Here is a 22,245-nt window from a genome sequence, read left to right as displayed (position 1 = left end):
CCGAAAGCCCGCCCTCCCCAACGAGAAAATCGCGCACATGCATGAAAATCCCGAATAATTCCGAATCCGTTTTCCTTTTCTGTTTTGATGATTATAGATGTCTGTTTACTGGCACATTGGAAGCATTTACTTCAGCGTATGTCGCAAGTTACAAAGGCACTTGCCGGAAGTGATGCACATGACATAAGAGTTGACCTCATGACCTGTTGACACAATGCCATCGTGTCATGTCCACATTCGACACACTTTTCGTTAGCACGATCGCGTCATCATCCCCTCAGCCTAGCAAACGCAACAGTGACATTATTGCTGCAATACAAATCACAGCCTGATTCTGAGAGGACGTTCTTTTTGTTGAGACGTGTCCAAAAACGGTGATATACAGTGAGGTTTCGAAAACAGATAATCGTGTAGGTAAGAAGTTGTCGAAGAGTATAGTCTAATGGAACAAACGTGTGAGCTGAGAAACGACGTTTCTATGTGGTTATCCATATACCATAATGACTTCCGCCTGTGTAAATACACCGCCAGCCGATCAATGCGTTGCACAAGTCCATTAATGATTTTATCGTTAATTTTGTCGGTTTATAAGAATAATCGGAAAGCACACGAAGTCCGGAAAGGTCACCGAATGCTACAAGTTTTGTTCGACAAACAGCTGGAAAAATAGTATCAAGAAATAGTAACAGGTAAAAATCAAATCTTTATCGTCCAGATTTTGCAAAAAAGAAAAAAGAAAAAAAGCATGGACCCTCAAAACGAATAATCCTATCTATACATAGACTACTACAACGTCAACCTATTTCCATTCTAAGAGCACGCTTGAACACTTTTTGATCGTTGTGCCAACTTCATTTATCCATCATAATACACCACATTCCGTCTCACCAACGTCTACACATTTTCTTTCTCTTCCTAATGAAAGCCTTCAATTTTCACTCTGTTACAGACGTACACAGTGCAAGTCCACTTACGAACTACTCAACTATAATAGCTATGTCAGCTGGCTGCGAGGAGTGGTACTTTGCCATCCCTTATCTTGTCCTGTGTTGCGGAGATTACACACGAATCTCATTAGCAGCTTCAGAAGGCCTCTCTTCTAAATCCCCAACGTATCAACGTATGTTAATTAGTTCTCGAGTCAGCGCTTGCGGATAATTATATGCTCCTCCAAGATTGAAATTGCCTACTCAGTGAACATAATTTCCATGCGCTGAGTATGCGTATTACACCATATTATTATTTATCTTAAAGCAGGGCGTTTTTTGTATGCGTATATCAGTTACAAGAATGTGAAAGCATGGAAGAAGCAAGCACGCGGTTGAGAAATTCGAGCCTTTCGCATATAGTGTTTATCAATGTCTATGACGCAGGTTGCTTATCGAGCGTTATCACTTATCGGACAACTATGGGGCATCATGAAGTGTTATGTGCTGTATCTCGCTTTACGTGCTTTATCTTGCTTTTATGCGTTTAATTGCGCTTGATAGTACTTGGCCAAGAAAAAGCAATAACGAAATAAGGGTGTCTTGAGATGCGTAATAAACAGGTAACGCACGTAGGTAGGAAGAAAGAGCGAAACAATGCCCTCTAATGCAGGTAGAGCCTTGGACAAAACTCCTTGTTCTCAATCCTGGACTTTGGAAAGCCCTCAATATTCGACCACAGGTTCGCCTGTCGTAGCCTAAGCCGTGCTGAAGACTGGGAGGTAGTGGGTTCGAATCCTACCACCGGCCGTGCTGTCTAAGGTTTTTCCTGGGGTTTCCGATGGCTTTCCATACGAATGTCGGCAATGCCGTTCCCTCCGAAGTCGGCCCAGGACGCATACTAACCCCCCATGTCCCACAGTCCTGCCTGCTGTCCTCTCCCCATCTGTCTACACCTGTACGCCGCTCATATGGTCTTAGTTGCTTCGCGGCGCTAACACACACACACACACACAAACAAACAAAAAACAAAAAGTGGACATGCTTCGAAACGCTATAATTACCTAAGCGAACCTCACTCATGCTCAATATCAACAAGCACGCTCCTTCACACTCAATGCAATGTATGAGCTCAGTATATGAGTGAGAAAATGCAAAGATGAGCAGGGAGGGGAGTGAGCATGAGTGAGGAAATGCAAAGATGAGCAGGGAGTGACTCAGCATAAGTGAGAAAGCGGAGAGTTTAGCGGCGACAGTTGAGTGAGCGGGAGTAGGGACCCTAACCGAGAGTCACGAGTGCCGTCTAGGGTGGAGTCACCCTTTGCACAAGCGAATGCCGCAAAGCCGCCATGTTGACTCCCACGCTTACCATGCATGAATGCTGTGTACCGACTTCACCCACTTTTTCAAACCTCCTCTGCTATGTAGTTTCTCAACATCAAAATGTAGTGCGTCGCTAAGCGTACAGCTACACTTTTGTGAGCGAATCGCGAGCTGCGCGTGGGCGTCAAGATGGCGGAAATTCGTAGCAGACGACGCGGTCGTCTTCACCCTGCGAGTGCCGGACTATGGACGCCGTACGTGACATATGAGTGCACGGTTGCAAGCTGGCTTTAATTTTTCCTTCGTGACAACACCCGAGTGTAGGGCGCGTTATTTTCCGAGGACATTTCCACAGTCCTCCACGGTGTCCTTATTGGTGGAATTGAATTAGCTGGCACGTTCGCGAGAGCTCACGTGCACATGGCATGATTCGTCCGGGAATGCCAGTGATGTCGGGTCTCCAGACTCGGAAAAAAAAAAGCAATGCGTACTGGGTGCGAGACAGATAAGATAGATACGACTTTGATCTACACGATTGATCTATCGCCTCCTATACCTATCCAGCCGGGCATCACAGTGTACTGAAAGTGCGAGTGAATCAGGGTTAACTGTCTTATCTGGAGTTTGTCTAAAGATAGACAAAAGAGATATCTGTCGATATGAGCACAGGTATAACACGTGACGACAAGGACGACGAACGACAGCTACAGGTACCGAGCGTGAAGCACATAAGCGATCTTCCAGGAGTATACATCTTTTGAAATTAGACGGACACCTTAAGTTAGTCTTACGAATACTTGCTTCGTGCCCTATACCTATACGGGTCCTATTTAAATACGACAAACAAAGAAAACATATAAGACCCTTTAGTTCCATTCCAAGTACCTACGCCAAAGACTGCCGCAGATAGAATCCTCAAGTGGGTGCTCCTATGAATATACACGCAGCACTTTGCGAATCGGCCGATGCCGTCCACCTTAAGTGTTGCGGTATCACATTCTCGAGAGAAACCAGTTCACCCATCGAACGTACATTAAGTTGAAGCAGCATCTGGAGCAACCGATAATGGTGCAAAAAACAGGTTGATAGCAAGCACTCGTCGGCGCCGTGGCTTAGTTGGTTAAAGCGCCTGTCTAGTAAACAGGAGATCGTGGGTTCGAATCCCACCGGTGCCTGGTCCGTGTGTCCGCTTTTGCCGCACGCTCATACGGTTTTACTGGCTGCCCGCCAACCGCCAGTCGTATTCGACAGGAATAACGGAAGACGGATGACTTACTTTTTTTCTTTGCTTCCGTTTTAGCGTGTTGCGTCTAGCAGAGCAACCAGAAACACATCTACGCCACAAACATTACGCCAAACAATCCTTAACTTACAGACTTACCATTGTTCTAAATAGCTTCTTGAATTCTAGTATTGATATTTCACAAATGTCCCCAAGAAACCTCAGAAATATGTTTTCAAGTCAACTGAATTGATAACCTTGCATTTTGTCGTTCTGCATGTGTGTAATATTATTCATTTTCCTTTTTCTAAGTCAATTTCATTGATAGCCTTGTATCGGTTATGAGTGTTATCTCTACTGTGCATGTTGTATCATGGCTTTCAAATATTTGCCTGTATTATTTTCTCTTGTTTGACTCCGCTGTTGTTTGCACCAAATGTAGGGTGGTACCGCCCTAGTCAAGTGGCTTCTGCTGCTTTTTGGTGTACCACCTTAATTGTTTTGTGTTTGACACAAACAGAAATAAATGAAATGAAATGAAATGAAATGAAAATCTGAAAGCACGCATGTTCAGACTCAGAGACGGACAGCAAGGTTCAATATCTCCATAAGAAATATCGGGGCCGTGATTCTCCGTCAACACTAGTGGATTTACATAATATTACCACTCTCAAGTTACGTAATTACTTGAATTCCCGAATAGCGATCGTATATACCACAATGAACCGCGCATTCAATTGTTTGATGCCTTCTTTTCGGGCAGGGTCACGCACGCGAGATTGACGACATCACATTCTCGATATCGAAAATCACAGAGAGCTGGTCCGCGTATTTGTAATAAATTATCTGACTAATATAAAGTACCCAATTTAAATAGTGGCCAATATAAATACGAAGACACGCTCGTCTCTGTGAACCTGCGCCATAATCGATTGGCGTGATTACTTGCTGGAATACCGCAGTGTAATAGCGAAGAAGCGTGTGTGTGTGTTAGCGCCGCGAAGCAACTGTGGCTATGAGCGGCGTACAGATGTAGACAGATGGAGAGAGGACAGCAGGAATGAGTGGGGACAGGGGGGGGGGGTTAGTATGCGTCCTGGGCCGACTTCAGGGGAACTGTGCCGACATTCGTCTGGAAAGTCCTCAGAAATCCCAGGGAAAACCTCAGACAGCACAGCTAGTGGTAGGATTCGAACCCACAACCTCCCAGTCTTCAGCATGACCTTGGCTCCCACTCGGCCATGCCGCTGGAATGGGAAGAATATGGTAAAGTATTCTCTTAAAAATGAACTTCACCGCATAGCACGCTCTTAGCCAACCATCATCTCGAATGATATCGTTATCTGCCCTGATTTGTTGAAAACGGGAGGCGCACGCCTTTTTTGTGACACCTATGCTGTTCATAATTGTCACAAAAAAGGCGTACGCCTCCCGTTTTTAACAAATCGGGGCAGATAACGATATCATTTGAGATGATGGTTTGCTAGGAGCGTGCTATGAGGTGAAGTTCATTTTTAAGAGTGTATAGTTTTCACAGTGGATATAAAGATATGTGCGGATGCAGAGGCTCTAAGCATATGAGCCGTCACGAATATAGAAGTACCAGTTCCTGAGCCACTTGATGACGTGCGACAAGGCGCACACTTCGCGCGGTTGGCGTACCTATTAATCGATTGCGGGATCGATTTCGCATTTTGAATCGACAAGCGGAAGGCAAAAAGGAGTTGCTTAGGAGCCGCTGTGATGAATGTGATTTATCCTCGCGGTAACCGATGATTCGAAGCAGGAATATATTACTGTCTTTCGACGTGCAAATGCACACGTTGGTCTAGGCCGTTTGTTAACGCAGTTTATTATGAAGTGGGTTCATACGGGTGGGTGCAGACCTTTAATATGCACGTGGATTACATCGTTTCCGGTCGAGAATGTTATAGCCCTGCGTAGGATCCATGTCGCTTAACTCATATTAAAAATAATTTTTATATATCCGCAGGTTTGTATATTTCCCATTTTTAAACTCAAAAATAAAAAAAAAGTAAATGAAAATATAAAGGACGCTCCCTCTGACGCCTGCGAATGTTCTGCTTGCTGGATTCCTGGTTGCCCAGACCTCCCTCTTCGTAACACCACTGAGGAGTTGGAAATGCCCGCACTTGTGATTCCATACTTACCAGTGATGAAGAAGTTAGGTTGTTACCTGGAGGTGGGGTTTGGTTGCGTTACTATCTGTAGGTATACAAGACCTTCAAGCGTCTCCGAAGTTTTTGCCACCTGGTCAAGCTATCTCTGTTGTATTTCCTCTGGTGCAACAATCACACTACGTAAAGTCAGCTCTGCAGTCTGGTGCCTCGTGGCTCATCTCAAGCTTTACCTGAGCACAATCAGATGTCAATACAGTTCCCTATACGATGTCCCCCGACCCCGTGTTGGAGGAGCGAAAGTACACTTGACAGGGACCCGGCTCCATAATGCCTAAAAGCAATAACCCACATGTGATGTCGGACAGCTGCACGATATTCATAGCATTACCCTTGCGCTGTCCTTTCAACAAGCTTCGGCCATATATCCTTTCGAACGAGCACCGGAAAGGATTGTTAACGATCCCTGCTGGTGAGGGAACTTCGTGCGGACCCGTTATTTGTGCCGGTTGACTGGCAGGCAGTTGTGTCTGTGCCTACATGTAATGATTGACCACCCAGTCATTCCAGCAACCTGACCTAAGTATTCTTGATCCTAAGTTATCTATCGACTACAGTCGTATTCAACCTAAGCATGTCACGCTTAAGCCCTGCCCTACGCTTGTTCTCATTGGCAGCAATAGCTAGCTGAATCACTCTGCATCGCGACGAATACTCGCGACACCGAAACTATGCATGGGAACCCTGTATAGGCAGCACAATCTAGTTGCGCTACAGTATAATGTATCCGTATAGGAGCAACTCTGTTGGCGGACCACATTTTGTGCAGTTCTTAGGTTGAACACTAGGATACTATATACGTAATAGATTTTCCGACTTCGCGATAATCGTATTTAGCAGGTAGAAAGAAATGAAGCAACCCGTCTTTCTGTTAGCATTTTATTATTTCAATAATAAAAATAGATATAAAAATAGTTTTTTTTTTCGTGGTGCGTGCTAGCATATGTAGTACACGAAGCAACTTTATAAAAACAGGCTGTGTAAAACGTGCGTTGTGTACGCGTGCGTCGCACGGAATCGTTCGACGTGCTTTCCAAAAGTTTTCTTTTTATCTCTCTTTTTTTAATGCCATGTAAGTTGCTGGTATCAAAGGCAGTGTAAATAGACGGCAGTCTCAGCAGGTACTCGCCAGGGGTCGTCGCGGAACTGTCTCGTGACAATAAAACACATTTATGGGAAAATCTGAAATCGAACAAACTACGCAGCGCTAGTGAAGTCGGAGTGGCAAAACGATGCAGACGAGAGTGATTACAGCCTTCACTTGCACGAGGTATTATTGTTAGATGGAAGCACACAGCAGCGAAGCCCTCTTCATTGCAGCACACGATGCTTTTAGCCGTCGAAGAGGACTGAAACGAATTACAAATAATACGAACTGTGGCGTTAGGTCATGTAATGCACCCTCATAGCAAAAGAGAAAAAAAGAAAGAAAAAGAAAAGTAAAAAAGAAAAAGACATGAAAAGTCGCTTACCACGTGATGTTCACTTGCTAACTACTTTCTGGCAGCTACTTGAGGGGTGTCTCAGCGCAGGGACTGTGCCTAATTCCGAAGGAGAAGCGAGGGGAACTATTCTTTGTCATCCACACCTGGGAAAGAGGTACAAAACGATGAAGATGAGAATTAACAAAAACGAATAATAATAATAATAATAATAATAATAATAATAATAATAATAATAATAATAATAATAATAATAATCTTTATTTACGTGCCCAAGACAGCCAAAGCCTTGGTATTGGCCCACGTAGACAACACAGTACTTACAAATATATATACACACATATATATATATATACATACATATACATATTAAGCACAACATAACATATCCAGGAACAAGAACGTAACAGGAAGATATTCACGTTGATACATACAGTGGAAACATACAGATATATCATACAGAGAGGAGATATACAGTACATGGCCATCTCCTTTTGTGTGAATGAACATATAGCCTCCCCCCTCTCCCCCAGTACATGGCACTAAAAGGGAAGGAAATATTAATAATAATAAATTAATGATACTATGAATAATAATAATTTATTATTATTATTATTATTATTGCTTGTCTTCCGTTTCTAATTTCAAGGACAAAATTCTGTACCATATTTTCTTTTGCGAAAGAAGGTGTCTGCCCGACGTGACCTTAGACATTTGGCGAATTGTAGGGTACGACAGTCCCACAGAACAGCTATAGGAACGTGGAACCGGGTGTGTTGAGTTCTGCGCCGCTACAGCTGCCTGTTATTTTCATTTTTTACTGTAGAATGTTACACTGACGCAAAGCGCGTTCATCTCACTGATTTTTTCTCACTCACTTTCCACAACCCCTTCATCTGGAAATGGAGGATCGGGTGACGTCGGCAGCTGCCTTTCAGAGATCCCGCTTTAATATGCGGGGTAATAAAATGTCGGTCCTTGTTTCAAGATAAAAAGAAAAGAAAGGAAAGAAGCGAGAGCGAGAGAAAAGGAAATACCCGAAATGTTTTAAAAGCAAAGCTCGCAGGACCTCCCCCAGGCTCAATACGGCAATCGATCAACGTTTTAAAGGCAGCATTTCTGCATGACTGAAGCGCATTGCGGGGAAGAAATATAGCGGCAGATATTCCGTCATTTTCAAAGTAGTTTTCGTTGCAGGGGCTTTAGAAGATCATAAATGCCGAAGGCCATTCAGCTAAGCTAAAGAGTGTTTGTCGGAAGAGAACCGGCCCCGTACTGCAGACGACTTGTGGGCCATGATTTTATTTTATTTTTATTTTTTCCCCGTGAATTTTATTTTTCATTTACAGTAGAGTGTGCAGTTCCGCGCATAATACACGAAGAGGGTAAACAGCGGCAGAGTCACATTGCTATTTTTTTTTATTATTATGTTCGATTTCATTTCAAACGTTCATGCAGCAAGTGCAAACACGAACCGTAGCCGCAGGGAGCATACGAAGCAACGTAAGAAGATGCGCCTAATAAACAATGACGTACAGATAAAAGACGAAGGAAAAAAAAAAGAAGAAGATTAAGCCAGGAACGTCGACTAACTCGTTGAGACGTTACTAGAAATGTCTTATTTCAATCACGTTAGTAGTACAAGTAGGATACGCCAAGTACACTCTAAAAACTGAACTTCACCGCATAGCACGCTCTGCGCCAACCATCGCCACGAATGATAGTGTTATCGCTTCTGATTCGAAGAGAGAGAGAGAGAGAGAGGGGGGGGGGGCGTACGCCTTTTTGTGTCAATTATCATATATCCAAATTCGTGGCAATGGTTGGCGCAGAGCGTGCTATGCGGTGAAGTTCATTTTTTAGAGCGCAGGATCGAAGTGAACGTCATATGACACTGACGTTTTCCAACTGAGAACAATGGTAATGTATATCGCGCATGTCTTACAGTCATGGATGCTCTCTGGAACAAGTCCTATAACCTTTTTCAACACAGGCGTTCCCCACATTAGGTCACAGGGCATTGTGACGCCTTAGGTATTTGTAGCTGCTGGCAACCTTCTCAATAGATTGAGTAGGTAGTGGGCCGGGATTTATTTTTCGTTGCAGAATATACAATTTTACTTTTTGGAAACGCTGCGCGCCAGTTTGAGAGTCCACCAAAAACTTTCTGGAGAGATTGAAACGCCCTTTTATGAGAATAGTGATGTTTTAGTATTGACGTATGATCCAATGATGTGGTAAAGTATTAGCCAATGAGAGACGAGCCATTTTTACGCACACTGTTGACGTATAGTTAGACCGTTAAAGTGTATGGCGGTTTACCCTTTCTGGAGAATGAGCACCTGGTCCGGGTTTCTTGGTGTGGTCACCGGGAATGTTGGTCCTGTAGCTAAGCGTGTAGGCGGGAGATTTGCTCTTGTAGGCGTCGGCTGCAGGGACATCGTACTTGCCAGGTGCTGAGGAGAAAGAGCAAGTTACCTCAATGAGGCATTACTTAGGTAATAGAAAATACAAGTCACGTGGTATGCAAGTCGCCGCTGTAGCCCACTTTTATTATACTTCTGAAGTATACTTTCTATCTCATATAGTAGTAAATATATTTACTACCTCAAGGTGATAACGATGACGCGTGGCTTGTGTGTAGACTAAAGTAAATAAAGGTGCTTCTGTACATGAACCCGTTTCGTGTTAGGAAGCATTCAGTGTGGAAGTGAGGAATGCTGGCTTGTTATAAAATTTCGGGGAAGAAGCATATCTCTAAACTTCCTCTACAGAGAGTCAACATAGGATCTCATATGGGAAACATATATTGAGAGAGAGAGAGAGAGAGAGAGGTGCGGAGGAGTGTGGGAAAAAAGTGACACGTGAAAGCTCGGACGAGTTTGAAAAAAGATGCATTCAGCCAGATGCAATAAACGCGTTTCGAAATGCGTTATAGTGTCGATCTATATTTATTATTGGTATTATATTGTCCTTGTTGACGTTAACGCACGTGTCAGTGCTAAAAAATATCGGGAAACGTGCTAAAAAGAGCGACAAAACAGCCACCAAAGCGACACAAACCGACAAAAAAAGCCAGTGACGAACAGGGATATCGTCTCAATATACTGAAAGAGAAAGAGAGAGAGGGGGAAGGAAATAAATGGCGTGTACCATGACTGTATGTCCCTATCTGCTGCGCAAAAAATGTTTGAAAGCGTAAGGGAGAAAGGGCAAAGCCGATAATTATTCGAAACCCTGTCACTTGTTAAGGTACAATATAATTAGGGCCTGACTTTTTAGGGTTAAACCCGTATCCGCTGATATTTACCCCCCGAACGAAATCTGTAAAATTTGGGTTTAACCCGAATCTACCTGAAAACATCCGGGTCGCGTGGCACGCTCATAAGCGTGCATTGAAATAAAGTTTGATAACATTGCTAAACATTAGTTCCATGTTAAGACAAATTTTTATTAAACAAAAAAAATCACCCGAATACACCCGAATTCCTGACGACAGAATATGCCGTAACGGGATTTAACCCGAATACACCCGAATTTTCAAATGAAAAATATCACCCGATATTTACCCCCCGAATTTGGCCAAAAATAAAACCCGAAAAAGTCAGGCCCTAAATATAATATGCACTACGTGTTATACTTTCACTCCACTCCGCTGTCGCCAGCGCGTTTATTGTCAACAGCCTTAACGAGCTCTTGCTCAATATGTGTTACAATAAAGTTTATAAAGTTACGTTATGGACGTATATGTAGATCCATATAGAAAATACTCTGAACCCAACGCGCACAAACGCAATGTTTTGGAAGACGGTCATAGGACCAAAACTACCATCGATCGAACCTTAAAGTCGGCATTACTGCGCGACTCAAGTGCCCTGCGGAGAAGGGATATATCGTGCCAGGTGTTTCGCCGTCGTCTTTAAGGCCCTTTCGTTGTACGTTGTGCTCATAAATTCTGAAAGCGTTCGAACTAAGCTCGTGGTTAACGCAATTTTGTTAAATGAAGGTGGCGTTGCATTACTTGGCAGACAGGTCAAGCGGGTTATCGCTTCTATGCTGCACACAAGAGTTGAACTATTAAAAGAAATCTCGGAGCTCTTTTTTTTTTTTTTAGAGAATTAATGCCGATAAATACGATGTCAATGACAGAGCGTTGTCTATATATTCCTCAAATATCGATGTGCTCATAAAAAAGTTGCACCTTGTTTCATTCAGATACGTTCAGTTGAGCAATTGATGGCCACCAAGGGAACCTTCGGACATGAGAGTTATGTAACGTTTGTTTTCTCCCCTCCCTGCTTTGTTCCTGCCCCTCATAAGCAGTACGGATAAGCGGTTTGGCGCATAGTTAAATATGTCGAGCATTCCATTAGCGAAGGAAATCAACTTTGCAGGACAACGAACATTTCGCAGAGCCGGCGTTAAGGATAGGATGTAATGGAAACTCAGGACACTGCGGTGACCAGTTAGAAAGGTGAAAGTCAGTTGAAAAGTCAGGGGATTATAGGGGTTATACCAGGGGGTGAGGCGTAGCAGACTGTCAGCAAGGCTGTTTACCGGGGATGCCGTCAGGCTTGGCATCCTTTGGCCTCAGGCCAAAGGTGTAAGCTGGCGTAGCTGCGAGCACAGAGTCCGCCTTTTCCGGAGTGTACGTACCCGGAGCTATATAGACCAATGAGAGTTACATGTGTTAGTAATCACTTCAAAGCACACATACTATTTGGCGCCACAAGACAAGAGGTCCCTCACAAACTGACAAAATGGTAATTGTAAGTGTATTAGTACTGTCAGACTGAACGTTCCAGGCGTCTACCAAAGTCAGGGTAATCGGGCGCTGTGGAGCGAATCAAGTAAAAACTCCCTTTTCCCTTCAGAACGCACGGATGACCCGCATGGACTAATGGAGGAACACTGAGAAAGGGCGAGGGTCAGCTACAACCACGTAATCGTGTCTACGGGTGAACGTTGATTCCCGTTCAGCAAACCTATATCCCATTAGGTACCAACTGGAATTTTGGAACTTTCCCAAGACATGAACACCTAACGCATTCTGAAGCAATGTCACACGAACAGAAACAGACGTCCCCATTATACAACATACAAGTCACAGGAAGCAAAGTCTTTTCTGCAGCACAAAAAAAGAAAAAAAGAAAAAAGAAAAAAAAAGATAAAAGGTTATGCCAACATCTCGGCGTTATTATCCGTTAGCTAACACAGAAAAGCGCAATCATTCGTTTTATTTGATCATATATTAGTTTCGCTTCATCACGGTTATAAAACACTACGCACATGAATATGTGTTATATAGCTGTTATACCACGCATTAATACTGCTCCAAGATAACAGAGTAGCGGATGCCGTACTATGTGGAGCGCGGTAGGCATGCGCGCGAGACATAATAACAAAGACATGACGTCATTAAAAAAATGACAACAGTGCCTATGCTTTACGATCTCCATTATTCTATTTATGTGTGCCAGGGTCACATTTTTACACACAGTAAATTGCGAGAAAAAAGTGCTTAGTATGGTGAGTGTGGTTACCAGGAACGTCGTCTGGTTTAGCATCCTTTGGTTTGAGACCAAAGGTGTAAGCTGGCGTAGCTGTAAGCACGCTATAGGCTTTCTCGGGAGAATACGTGCCAGGCGCTAAAGACAAAAACAAGCGAAATGAAATGATTAGTACACGCTCCACTATAACACATACGGCAAGCCAATACAAGGTCTAGCTGGTCATTGTCTCAAAGGGGTTGCGACGCTTCCTGCTTTAGGTTAAGCGAAATAAATGTGAAATACAAATTATTTGCATCCATGTGAACCTGTATTCTAAGTTTTACATCAGAAGGGGCAATAGACGCATAGAAAATCGGTACCGCGAATACCGAAACTCATCTTGCTCTGACGTCACTGCGGGCCCGTCTCCTCTATTCGCTCCCAGATCGAGCAGTGTCGGCGCGCCGCGGAGAAACGATGAACTACCATTGTGTGGACGCGTCGTCTTCTTTCACACGTTTATTCAGCGTTTACTGCAGTAGGTGGAGCATTGGAGAACCGGACAGTATCGTACCAGTGATCTTCCGGTGCACATGTACAGTAAACCCTCGTTATTATGACCATAATCGTTCCCGAAAATTTTGGTCATAACGCGGAATTGTCATATTAACGGGGGATTTTCGAGGGTTCACTGCATTGTCCCCAGGAGTGTGGTCGTAAAGCGCGTATGTCAGATTATCGGGGGTCATATTAACGAGGGTTCACTGCACTAGATTTACGGGAAAGAACTATCAATTCCGAACAACGGCCCACGTGTTATCCAGACTAGAAGGGTGACAGTTTCGCCCCTATAGGTCGATCTCGCAGCGAATAGTGGGGTAGCACGGGAGAGGTCACGTGCTCGCGGCCACCAATGGGAATCGACATGTGTCTCGCAGCGCGTGCTCCAGGGTCTATATCACGTCAAGTACGACACGTGGGAGGAATAATTATTTTTCTCTCAATACTGTGCATGCATGATGTAACGAACCAGTTATATAAAAGAGTCGCTACCCCTTTAAGCAACACTGTCCAACAAGGCAAGAAAATGCTAGTATTTTAGACTGTGAAGAATACAAGTCCTTATTGATACAAAGTTAACATTTGAAGCAGGTTCTTGGAAAGGTCCCAATTATGACCTTGCAACAGCGTGAGTCGTGTAACAAAGATCGAGATGTCATTGACGTAGTTAGAACAGGACGTGTCATGAAAAGATACGAATAAAAAGTATGTTATTTACCAGGAATGTCATCAGGCCTAGCATCCTTTGGCTTTAGACCAAAGGTGTATGCTGGCGTAGGGGCGAGCACAGCATCTGCTTTCTCGGGACAGTAGGCTCCAGGAGCTAAAGGCATTTAAGCAAAATTAGGGATGATGAGTTGGGCGCGCATGCGTTGCACAACGCAACATGCTTACGTCACGTCCACACATATTAGCATCTCACCGTGCAAGTTAGTGAAACGGCGTATAACGGTGTATACTATAGTCACATGCAAAGGCATTGCGTCCCCGACAACACCGAATGTCCTCTGGATGTACGAATAACGTCCTAACGGATTGATACGTCCGATGGATATCCCTGAGATATCCGTCGGACCTACGAATCAGAGAGGACTTTATTCGTACACTCAGAGGACATTCGGTGTCGTTGGGATATATATAGGCACGTTTTCGCGTAGGCGCCGAAGTTAGGGCTACAGTGCCAGACGATATGTCAGTGACATACCGGGAAAGTCATCCTTTTCTGGTTCTTTCCGTTTATAACCGAAGGTGTAACTAGGCTCCATCGACCGCACAGCCTGATCGGCCTTATCTGGGTCGTAGGCACCAGGCGCTGTCAAGAGAAAGAGCACTACAGCTACTTTCACTGCGATGGTGATGCAAGACGATAGGCTACAGCTTGCAAAGTGCGTCTCATGCGTGAAAAGAGTCTGTGTTCATGGCTTTGAGAGGTGTAGCCCATGGACGCTGTCGCATAAAGTTACATCGCTAAACATTGTCGGCCGAGTAAACACCTCTGGTTCCAAACATGTTCGAGACAGGAACCGCAACCAGTTAGCCATACAGGGTGCAGAGTGAAGTGGTTCGAGCTGTGCAACTTTGCTGTGTAAAGTGGTGCAACGTTTTGTAAGCCGTGCAGTGCAGTGCTGAGAGCAACGTACAACCTTATAATGTCCAGCTGACCAACGTCAAATCATGTGTCGCGTGTTGAGTGAGGCCAGGAGACAAAAGGCGTCAAGTCGGACCAGACTATTTTATTGACCGTTCTGGCCGGTCGCTCGAGTAGAAGAAGAAGTAACTAGCTCGCGTCTCGTGAGCGCGAGATGGCAGGGCACAAACAGGGTCATGTGGCCAAAGGCGATGTTGGTGCAGCTAGTGCTGCTACATCATCCTCCCTCCCCTGGAGAAAGATGATGCTGAAGCTGCAGGCTAGACAGTGCGGTGCAGATCCCACGATACGTGCTTGCTTGAAACTGGGCGCAGTGGGAAAGATCGAGATGCGGCTGAGGGGGCGGGTCGATTGTCATGCTGTGCGTCAGGCTCGTTCGAAGAGTCTGAAGAAACTTCCAGCTGGGTGAAATGCGCCAGAGATGAGGGGTCTAGGTGAGCGGGCTGCAGCCTATCGATGGAAATGTTGTCCTCGCGGCCATTAAGCTGTACACGGTAGAACTTGGCGTATCGGTGCAGAACTTGAAAGGGGCCGTCGAAATGAGGCTGAAGAGGCTTACGAACGGCATCCCGGCGAATAAAAACATGTGTACAGCTTTCAAGCTCTGGGCTGATGAAGGGATGGCTACGAAGGCTTCGTCGGGTTGGGGAAGGGCAGAGCTGGGACATTGTCGAACGGAGTTGGTGAAGGAATGACGATGGCTCGGCTGCTTCGGGGCGCACAGGATGGAAGAATTCTGACGGCAAACGTAGTGACGTCCCGTAGACGAGTTCTGCGCTGGAGGCGCCGATGTCTTGCTTGAGGGCTGTCCGAATACCGAGCAGCACTGTAGGAAGAGCGGCGAACCACTGGGTACGCTCACGCGCGCAGGAGAGGGAGGCCTTAAGGTGACGGTGAAAACGCTCAACGAGCCCGTTTGCTTGGGGGTGGTATGAGGTGGTTCTTATACGATGTGTGCCGAGGGTCTCCAAGAGCTGGGTGAACAGCCTGGCTTCAAACTGGCGGCCGCGATCTGTGGTAAGGGTAGCAGGCACACCAAAACGGGCTATCCAGCCGTGCAAAAAGGCTTCGGCAACGGTCTCGGCGGTGGAATCGGCGATGGGAATTGCTTCTGGCCACCTCGTAAATCTGTCAACGCATGTTAACAGGTATGAATGACCATGCGACGGGGGAAGCGGGCCCACGAGATCGATGTGCACGTGCGAAAATCGGGCGTCAGGGAGCGGGAATGCTGCTAAAGGTGCCTTGTTGTGCCGGTTGACTTTCACACGTTGGCAGACGAGGCAAGCGCGGGTCCATGCCCGAACGTCGGCGTTCATCGATGGCCATATAAAGCGGGTGGTGAGCAGCTTCTGCGTGGCGCGGATACCAGGGTGGGCTAGGGCATGCACGCTATCAAAGACAAGGCGACGGAAAACCTGCGGAATGAACGGTCTGGGTCTGCCCGTGGAGATGTCGCAAGTTAACTTGAGGAGCGATCCGGGCAGAGGCACCTCTTCGAAAGAAAGAGTGGTGGCAGAATCTCGCAGTTTCCGAAGCTCTTCGTCTGACTGCTGCGCCTCGGCGATCTTGGAATAGTCCATCGTCAACTTCGGAAAGGTGACAGCATCGACGTGCATCCTGGACAGAGCATCCGCTACAGGGTTGTCGGTTCCGTTGACGTGGCGAATGTCGACGGTGAACTCACTTATGAAGGCCAGCTGCCGGGCTTCACGGGGAGTGTAACTGTCGGCAGCCTTGGAGAGGAACGCGTAAGTCAAAGGCTTGTGATCTGACAGGATGTAGAACGTTCTTCCTTCGACGAAATACCGGAAGTGGCGGATGGCTAAATAGGCAGCGAGCAGCTCACGGCCAAACGCGCTGTAGCGGGACTGCGCTGGAGAGAGCTTCTGCGAGAAGAAAGACAAAGGTCTCCACTGCCCGTCGATGTACTGCTGTAAGACACCGCCAACAGCATGGTCAGAGGCGTCAACCATGATGTTAGTTGGCGCGCCGTGTTTCGGGTAGACGAGGACAGTAGCGTCTGCAAGGGCTTGTCTGGCAGCGAGGAAAGCGGTGTTCGCTTCTTCCGTCCACGAAAACGGCGTTGAAGATGGCGTGCCGCGCAGCATGTCTGTCAGAGGTCGCAAAATGCGCGCACAGCATGGAATAAATCGTCGATAAAAGTTCACCATTCCCAAAAACTCTCGCAGCTTACGCAGTGACGTTGGCGTTGGGAAGTTGCGTATGGCAAGAACTTTGTGGTCGAGAGGGCGGATGCCGTCGCTGCTGATTAGGTGCCCGAGGAACTCCAGCGATTGCTTGCCGAACTCGCATTTTTCGGCGTTCACAACAATGCCGAACTCTTGGAGACGCTGGAAAAGCGCGCGAAGGTGGTCTTCGTGCTCCTCGGGGGACCCGCTGGCAACGAGGATGTCATCTATGTAGGCAAACGCAAAGGGAAGGCCGCGCAGCACTTGATCCATAAACCGTTGGAAGGTCTGGGCGGCGTTCCGCAGACCAAACGGCATCCTGAGATATTCGAACATGCCGAATGGTGTAACGATGGCAGTCTTGGAAACGTCGGAGGGTTCTACTGGAATGTGATGGTAAGCTTTTACCAAATCGACCTTGGAGAACATGGTCATGCCGTGGAGATTGGAGGCGAAATCGTGAACATGCGGGATGGGATAGCGATCTGGCACAGTAACCTTGTTAAGGGCTCTGTAGTCGCCGCACGGCCTCCAATCTCCGGTCTTCTTCGGTACCATGTGCAAGGCCGATGACCAACTGCTGGAAGAAGGCCGGACGATTCCAAGCTGGAGCATGTGTTGGAATTCCTTTTTCGCAATGGCGAGGCGCTCGGGGGCCAGGCGACGAGGACGGGCATGCACGGGAGGACCTGTAGTGACAACGTGGTGAGTCACTGTGTGCATCACGGGCCGCTCGGTGTTACATGGCTTCAAGAGGGATGGGAACTCCTGCAGGATGGCGGAGTATGGACAGTTTCCAGCCTTGAAGCGGGCGATGCGGCTGCACACTGAATGGCGACAGGGAATGCCGTTGACGCGAAACCGGGTTTCTGCATCCCAGAGCAAGCGTTTTTTCATGTTCACCATGAGACCGAAATGGCTCAGAAAGTCTGCTCCCAGAATAGGGTACTGCAAGTCAGCCACAAGGAAAATCCATGCGAAGGAGCGGCGGAGGCCCAAGTCGAGAGTGAGGGAATGCTCTCCGTACGTCGCAATCGGCGTGGAATTAACAGGTTGCAGGGTGCGGGACGTTGGCTTGCGTGGTGAACGAAAAAGAGAGGACGGAAGTACACTGACGTCAGCGCCGGTGTCAACAAGAAACTTTAGTCCGGAATTGTTGTCAAGAACAAAGAAGAGGCGGGATGGACGAGTGCCAGAGTCACCAGCCGCCATATCTAGTGACTGGCTCGGGAGTTTCCCTGGAAGGTGCATGGTGGTGTACAGTTGCGAGCCTTGGTGCGGAAACGGCGATGATACCAGCAAATTCCAGCTGGAGATGGGGAACGTCGATGCGCGAAGCGGGATCGGCGTGGAGACGGAGAAGGACTGCAGTGGCGGAGGGCTGCAACCTCCAGCTGCAGGTTGGAGATCTGTTCCACGAGCTGAGAAAGGTCCACTGCTTGCGGCGAGCTGGAACCAGTAGCCGTAGGCGGAGAAGGGGGGTGCGAGGCCACAGCTGCGATCTGCGGTGGTGCCATTTCCATGATCTTGTCGGCAAGGTTGGCCAGGTCGTTCAGGCTCATGGTGCCAGCAGCGGCTAAAACCATGCAGACATTGGCCGGCAACCGCTGGAGGAAGAGTTGGCGGAGCAGGGAATCGTCGATTACGGCGCTGTCGGGACGGTCGCCGAGCAGTTGGCGCATACGCCGTAAGAGCTGAGAAGGCGCGCGATCTCCGAGTTCTTCTTGGGTCAGCAGGCGCTGGAATCGCTTTTGCTCCGACATAGACGTCCGGCGAATTAATTCAGTCTTGAGCACGTCATATGGTGATTGTGTCGGTGGGGAGGCAACCAAGTCGCGCACCTCGGAAGCATCAGTAGGGGAAAGTGCGGCAACGACGTGGTAGAACTTCGTCAGTTGGTCACTGATGAGACGAAGGGCGAATTGGGCCTCAGCTTGCCCGAACCATACGACGGGATCGGCGGCCCAAAACGTCGGCAGCTTGATAGCGACGGCGGAAACTTGAGGTGGGGGCAACAGGGGCGCCGCAATAGCGGGCACCGCAACGTTCTGTTGCTGTGGTCCTGGGACTTGCTGGACTGGCGGAAAGTGGCCTGCTGGTCCTGGGAGAGGGCCAGTAGCAGAAGGGGGTCCAGTGGCCATCACGTCCGGGTCACCAGTTGTCGCGTGTTGAGTGAGGCCAGGAGACAAAAGGCGTCAAGTCGGACCAGACTATTTTATTGACCGTTCTGGCCGGTCGCTCGAGTAGAAGAAGAAGTAACTAGCTCGCGTCTCGTGAGCGCGAGATGGCAGGGCACAAACAGGGTCATGTGGCCAAAGGCGATGTTGGTGCAGCTAGTGCTGCTACACATGTAAGCCTTTACAGTTTCATTTCATTTCGACTCGCATTAAAAAAGGGTAACTCATTTTCATGTCCATTATGGCGTTGAATGGATTTGAAAAATATGTTTTATTAAACTTTGGAATACATGCAACACACCGATTTCTTTTTATCTTTATAAAGGGTATGAAGTTCTGTACAAATCGCTACGTCAACGAAGCAGCATATCCCAACAGCTTTGTGAGTGATATCGGGAGGCATATTTTGAATACAACGACTTCAGAAAATCCCAGGCAGCTTTGCGCCACTTTGAACTATGGGAACTTGCTGGTAACAAAGGACGAGAAGGTCTCCAAGCTGTTTCGGTTCCTTCACTCTCTACAGATTGTCCACGGGTATAGTCAAGGTCTGCGAAAATGAAACGCGAAGGACAGCTCATTCCAGTAATCTCCCAGGATGCAACGCGTGCGCAAGGAGCACTGGGATTTTCTGAAATCGTCTATACATGACGCTTTTTTGTTCATAAGTGCATAATTTATTTCCCAGTGCAACGCCGGGTATAAAGTGCTCAGGCCAAAATGCAGCAGGCAGTATACAGACGCAGAAGTACCTATGTAGCCCGACCACCAGAGTGCGCGACCAGCACCAGTAGCTCTTGAAGCGTGCTCTGCCTCACTTGCGGTGCCGGGAGTACGAGAACAAATCGGCCATCTTACTGAGGCACTTTTCGAAGATAGCGTCCGGGTGAGAGCGAAACTTTCGACGGAACGAAAACCGTGGCGTGGCTGGAAACACAATGTTGTCTGCCTTCTCCGGGCTGTAATCGCCAGGAGCTGAAACACCAGAGATCTTCTTACAGTTCTGGTAGTCGAGCTATGGTATCAACGACACGTTCACACTGCGCGACATAGGTATGCTGATGAGACGCAGTGTTCGAGAAATCAAACTGCACGAACCGGGCAGTTCTTCCTTTAGCACAGGGGTCTGCGTCTTTGATCCGAAAGTGAACGATGGCGACGTAGGTCGTACTAGGGGATCTGCCTTTTCTGGGTTGTAGTCGCAAGGTGCTGCACGCGTAACATCATGTAAGATCAGTGAAACGAACGAGAGAAAACTGGAATACGTCTCCTAGGGATCACCAGGGATAAGACGTATACCAACCCGGCGTAATTTCGACTTTAGTGCCCTTCGGTTTGCCACGAATTGAAAAACTGGGCATACGTGGGAAACGCACTTTTCCGTTCTTATTGGTATCGTAGGCTCCAGGTCCTGGAAGGTAAAGATTCTGCTGAATTATGAGTCCCTCTATTGCGCCTAACGAAAACAACCTTTTCCTTTTTACCTGGAGTCTTTTCGCCTATGAAGCCTGCCAGCCCTTTTTTGAACAGAAGACTAGCTGCCGAGCGAAATTTTGACTTCTCATCCGTTGTTGGAGCCACTGTGGGAATCAAAACGACATAAGCGGCAGTACTTTCTCTTCGGCTACTGCAGCCATGCAGGTGTACACACCAGTGGAAACAACAGGTTGGCTGGCGGACTGGTGCAACTTGACATACAGCGCACTGGCGCAGGGAGGTTTCCAGAACTCAGGTCCTTCTGGAGACCTTGACTGTGTTTTTTTAATGACTGAAAGCGTACGTGTTAGGACAAGGTCGCACACTATATGTACGTTCGTGTGGATAGGTAAGCGTCTACTGACCTATATTGCCATCTGCCTTCTGCCCAGCATGGGTTGTGGTTGTAATGTAGCGACTGTATCCCGACAACTGAGGGGTACCGGTTTCTATACATCGCGTAAGAGACAAGGGTTATTTTAAGTGGCGAGGGTAAGGGCCGTATTCCTAAACTATACTCGACTCGACATATTACTCGAGCTGCTCTTCCAGACCTCGAGGAAATCTTGGCGCTTTCCTCGAGTCGTAGATGGCAGCGCCGGCGTTTCCTCGAAGCCCTCAATATGGTTCCTCAAGTGGAGGAGCGCTTCTTTTCTCCCCTCACTGGTGTCGAAGCAAGGCATCGAGAAGAGGATCGTTTAAGAATACGACCAGAAAAAGTCTCGATGCATGCAAGGTATGTTCCAGTACGAACCAGTTGCGTCTTTGGTGTCTTTTAATCTTGAGGAATCTACTTGTACTGTTGGCAGTTTCTGTTGAGATTTATATTCCGTCTTTGAAACCGTTTCAATTCCATCTGCAAAAAAAATTATTCGAAAGGCGGTACGTGTCCTTAAATGCTTGAAAATAAATGGATAAAGGAGAGAGATGAACAAAACGCACCCGTTGCGCCTTTTACTCTTTGTCTCCGAGGCAAAGAGCCCCTGAGCGATCCACTCCTTGCTCGCGATTTGGAAGACATGGTTTCCAAGATTGCGTTGACCTTCTTGGCATCGATTTCTGCGCCCCCGTAACGGATCTCATTCATCGTTTAGAAACACTGCTTACTATTATTACAACTAACCATGTAGGCTGTCTGAACTTCTAGACCTTCCTTCGCTTCTCCTACTGATGACAGTAGCAGCACTTGCAGACCTTGTGACTGACGTGCCTTTTTCAGTGTCCTGCTTCGACTCTGAAACCACGATGTCGATTATGATCTCATGATCAGTCTTTGTTTTTGTTTTACAGCGCACGTCACTTCTTCTAGACTAACCGGGTGTTCGACTTCTCCTCGGACTTCTGGACTTGCACCTCGTCAAGGAGCTGTCCCCTTTGTCTAACTGGTACGTTCTTGACGCTAAATTTAGAATAGCCTCTTAAAGTCAAGCGAAATAAATGACTTATTTGTTCATGCACCTGCATAACGGAACATTTCTGGTGAATGATCTTTCACTCTCGACCGGAAAGAATAGCGTGACGTTCTGGTAAATGTCCTGTCGTCGGCCCTGTCTGAACCATAGTCCCCCGGAGCTGAAAGCGTCAATAA

At 47.1% G+C, this 22,245-nt stretch overlaps 1 protein-coding gene and 1 non-coding gene across 7 annotated transcripts in view; one reads left to right on the top strand and one right to left on the bottom strand.

The window, feature by feature from the left end:
- Positions 1-3,350: 3,350 nt before the first annotated feature.
- Trnat-agu (transfer RNA threonine (anticodon AGU)) lies at positions 3,351-3,424 on the top strand. Its single transcript has one exon. It is a non-coding gene; the product is annotated as a tRNA-Thr (tRNA).
- Positions 3,425-6,534: 3,110 nt separating this feature from the next.
- The window catches only part of LOC135401386 (uncharacterized), a 35,486-nt gene continuing 19,775 nt past the window's right edge, over positions 6,535-22,245 (bottom strand). Inside the window, exons 20-37 of one of the 6 annotated variants that reach the window (XM_064633769.1) lie at positions 22,116-22,229; positions 21,973-22,056; positions 21,781-21,891; positions 21,600-21,716; positions 21,412-21,513; positions 21,023-21,106; positions 20,833-20,949; positions 20,666-20,761; positions 20,485-20,592; positions 20,280-20,390; positions 20,040-20,156; positions 14,369-14,476; positions 13,883-13,987; positions 12,655-12,759; positions 11,669-11,773; positions 9,434-9,567; positions 7,142-7,257; positions 6,535-7,018 (exon numbers count right to left, since the gene is read on the bottom strand). In XM_064633769.1, coding sequence (XP_064489839.1) covers positions 7,177-7,257; positions 9,434-9,567; positions 11,669-11,773; positions 12,655-12,759; positions 13,883-13,987; positions 14,369-14,476; positions 20,040-20,156; positions 20,280-20,390; positions 20,485-20,592; positions 20,666-20,761; positions 20,833-20,949; positions 21,023-21,106; positions 21,412-21,513; positions 21,600-21,716; positions 21,781-21,891; positions 21,973-22,056; positions 22,116-22,229 — 1,799 coding nt within the window. In that variant the 3' untranslated portion in view covers positions 6,535-7,018; positions 7,142-7,176. Of the gene's footprint in view, positions 7,019-7,141; positions 7,258-9,433; positions 9,568-11,627; positions 11,774-12,654; positions 12,760-13,882; positions 13,988-14,368; positions 14,477-20,039; positions 20,157-20,279; positions 20,391-20,484; positions 20,593-20,665; positions 20,762-20,832; positions 20,950-21,022; positions 21,107-21,411; positions 21,514-21,599; positions 21,717-21,780; positions 21,892-21,972; positions 22,057-22,115; positions 22,230-22,245 lie in introns of those variants that run through there. The other 5 variants (XM_064633770.1, XM_064633771.1, XM_064633773.1 and 2 more) reach the window with 5 other exon arrangements.

The sequence above is a fragment of the Ornithodoros turicata genome, chromosome 7 (assembly GCF_037126465.1).
Source record: "Ornithodoros turicata isolate Travis chromosome 7, ASM3712646v1, whole genome shotgun sequence".
NCBI lineage: Eukaryota > Metazoa > Arthropoda > Arachnida > Ixodida > Argasidae > Ornithodoros > Ornithodoros turicata.
This window is presented reverse-complemented; position numbering and strand designations above follow the sequence as displayed.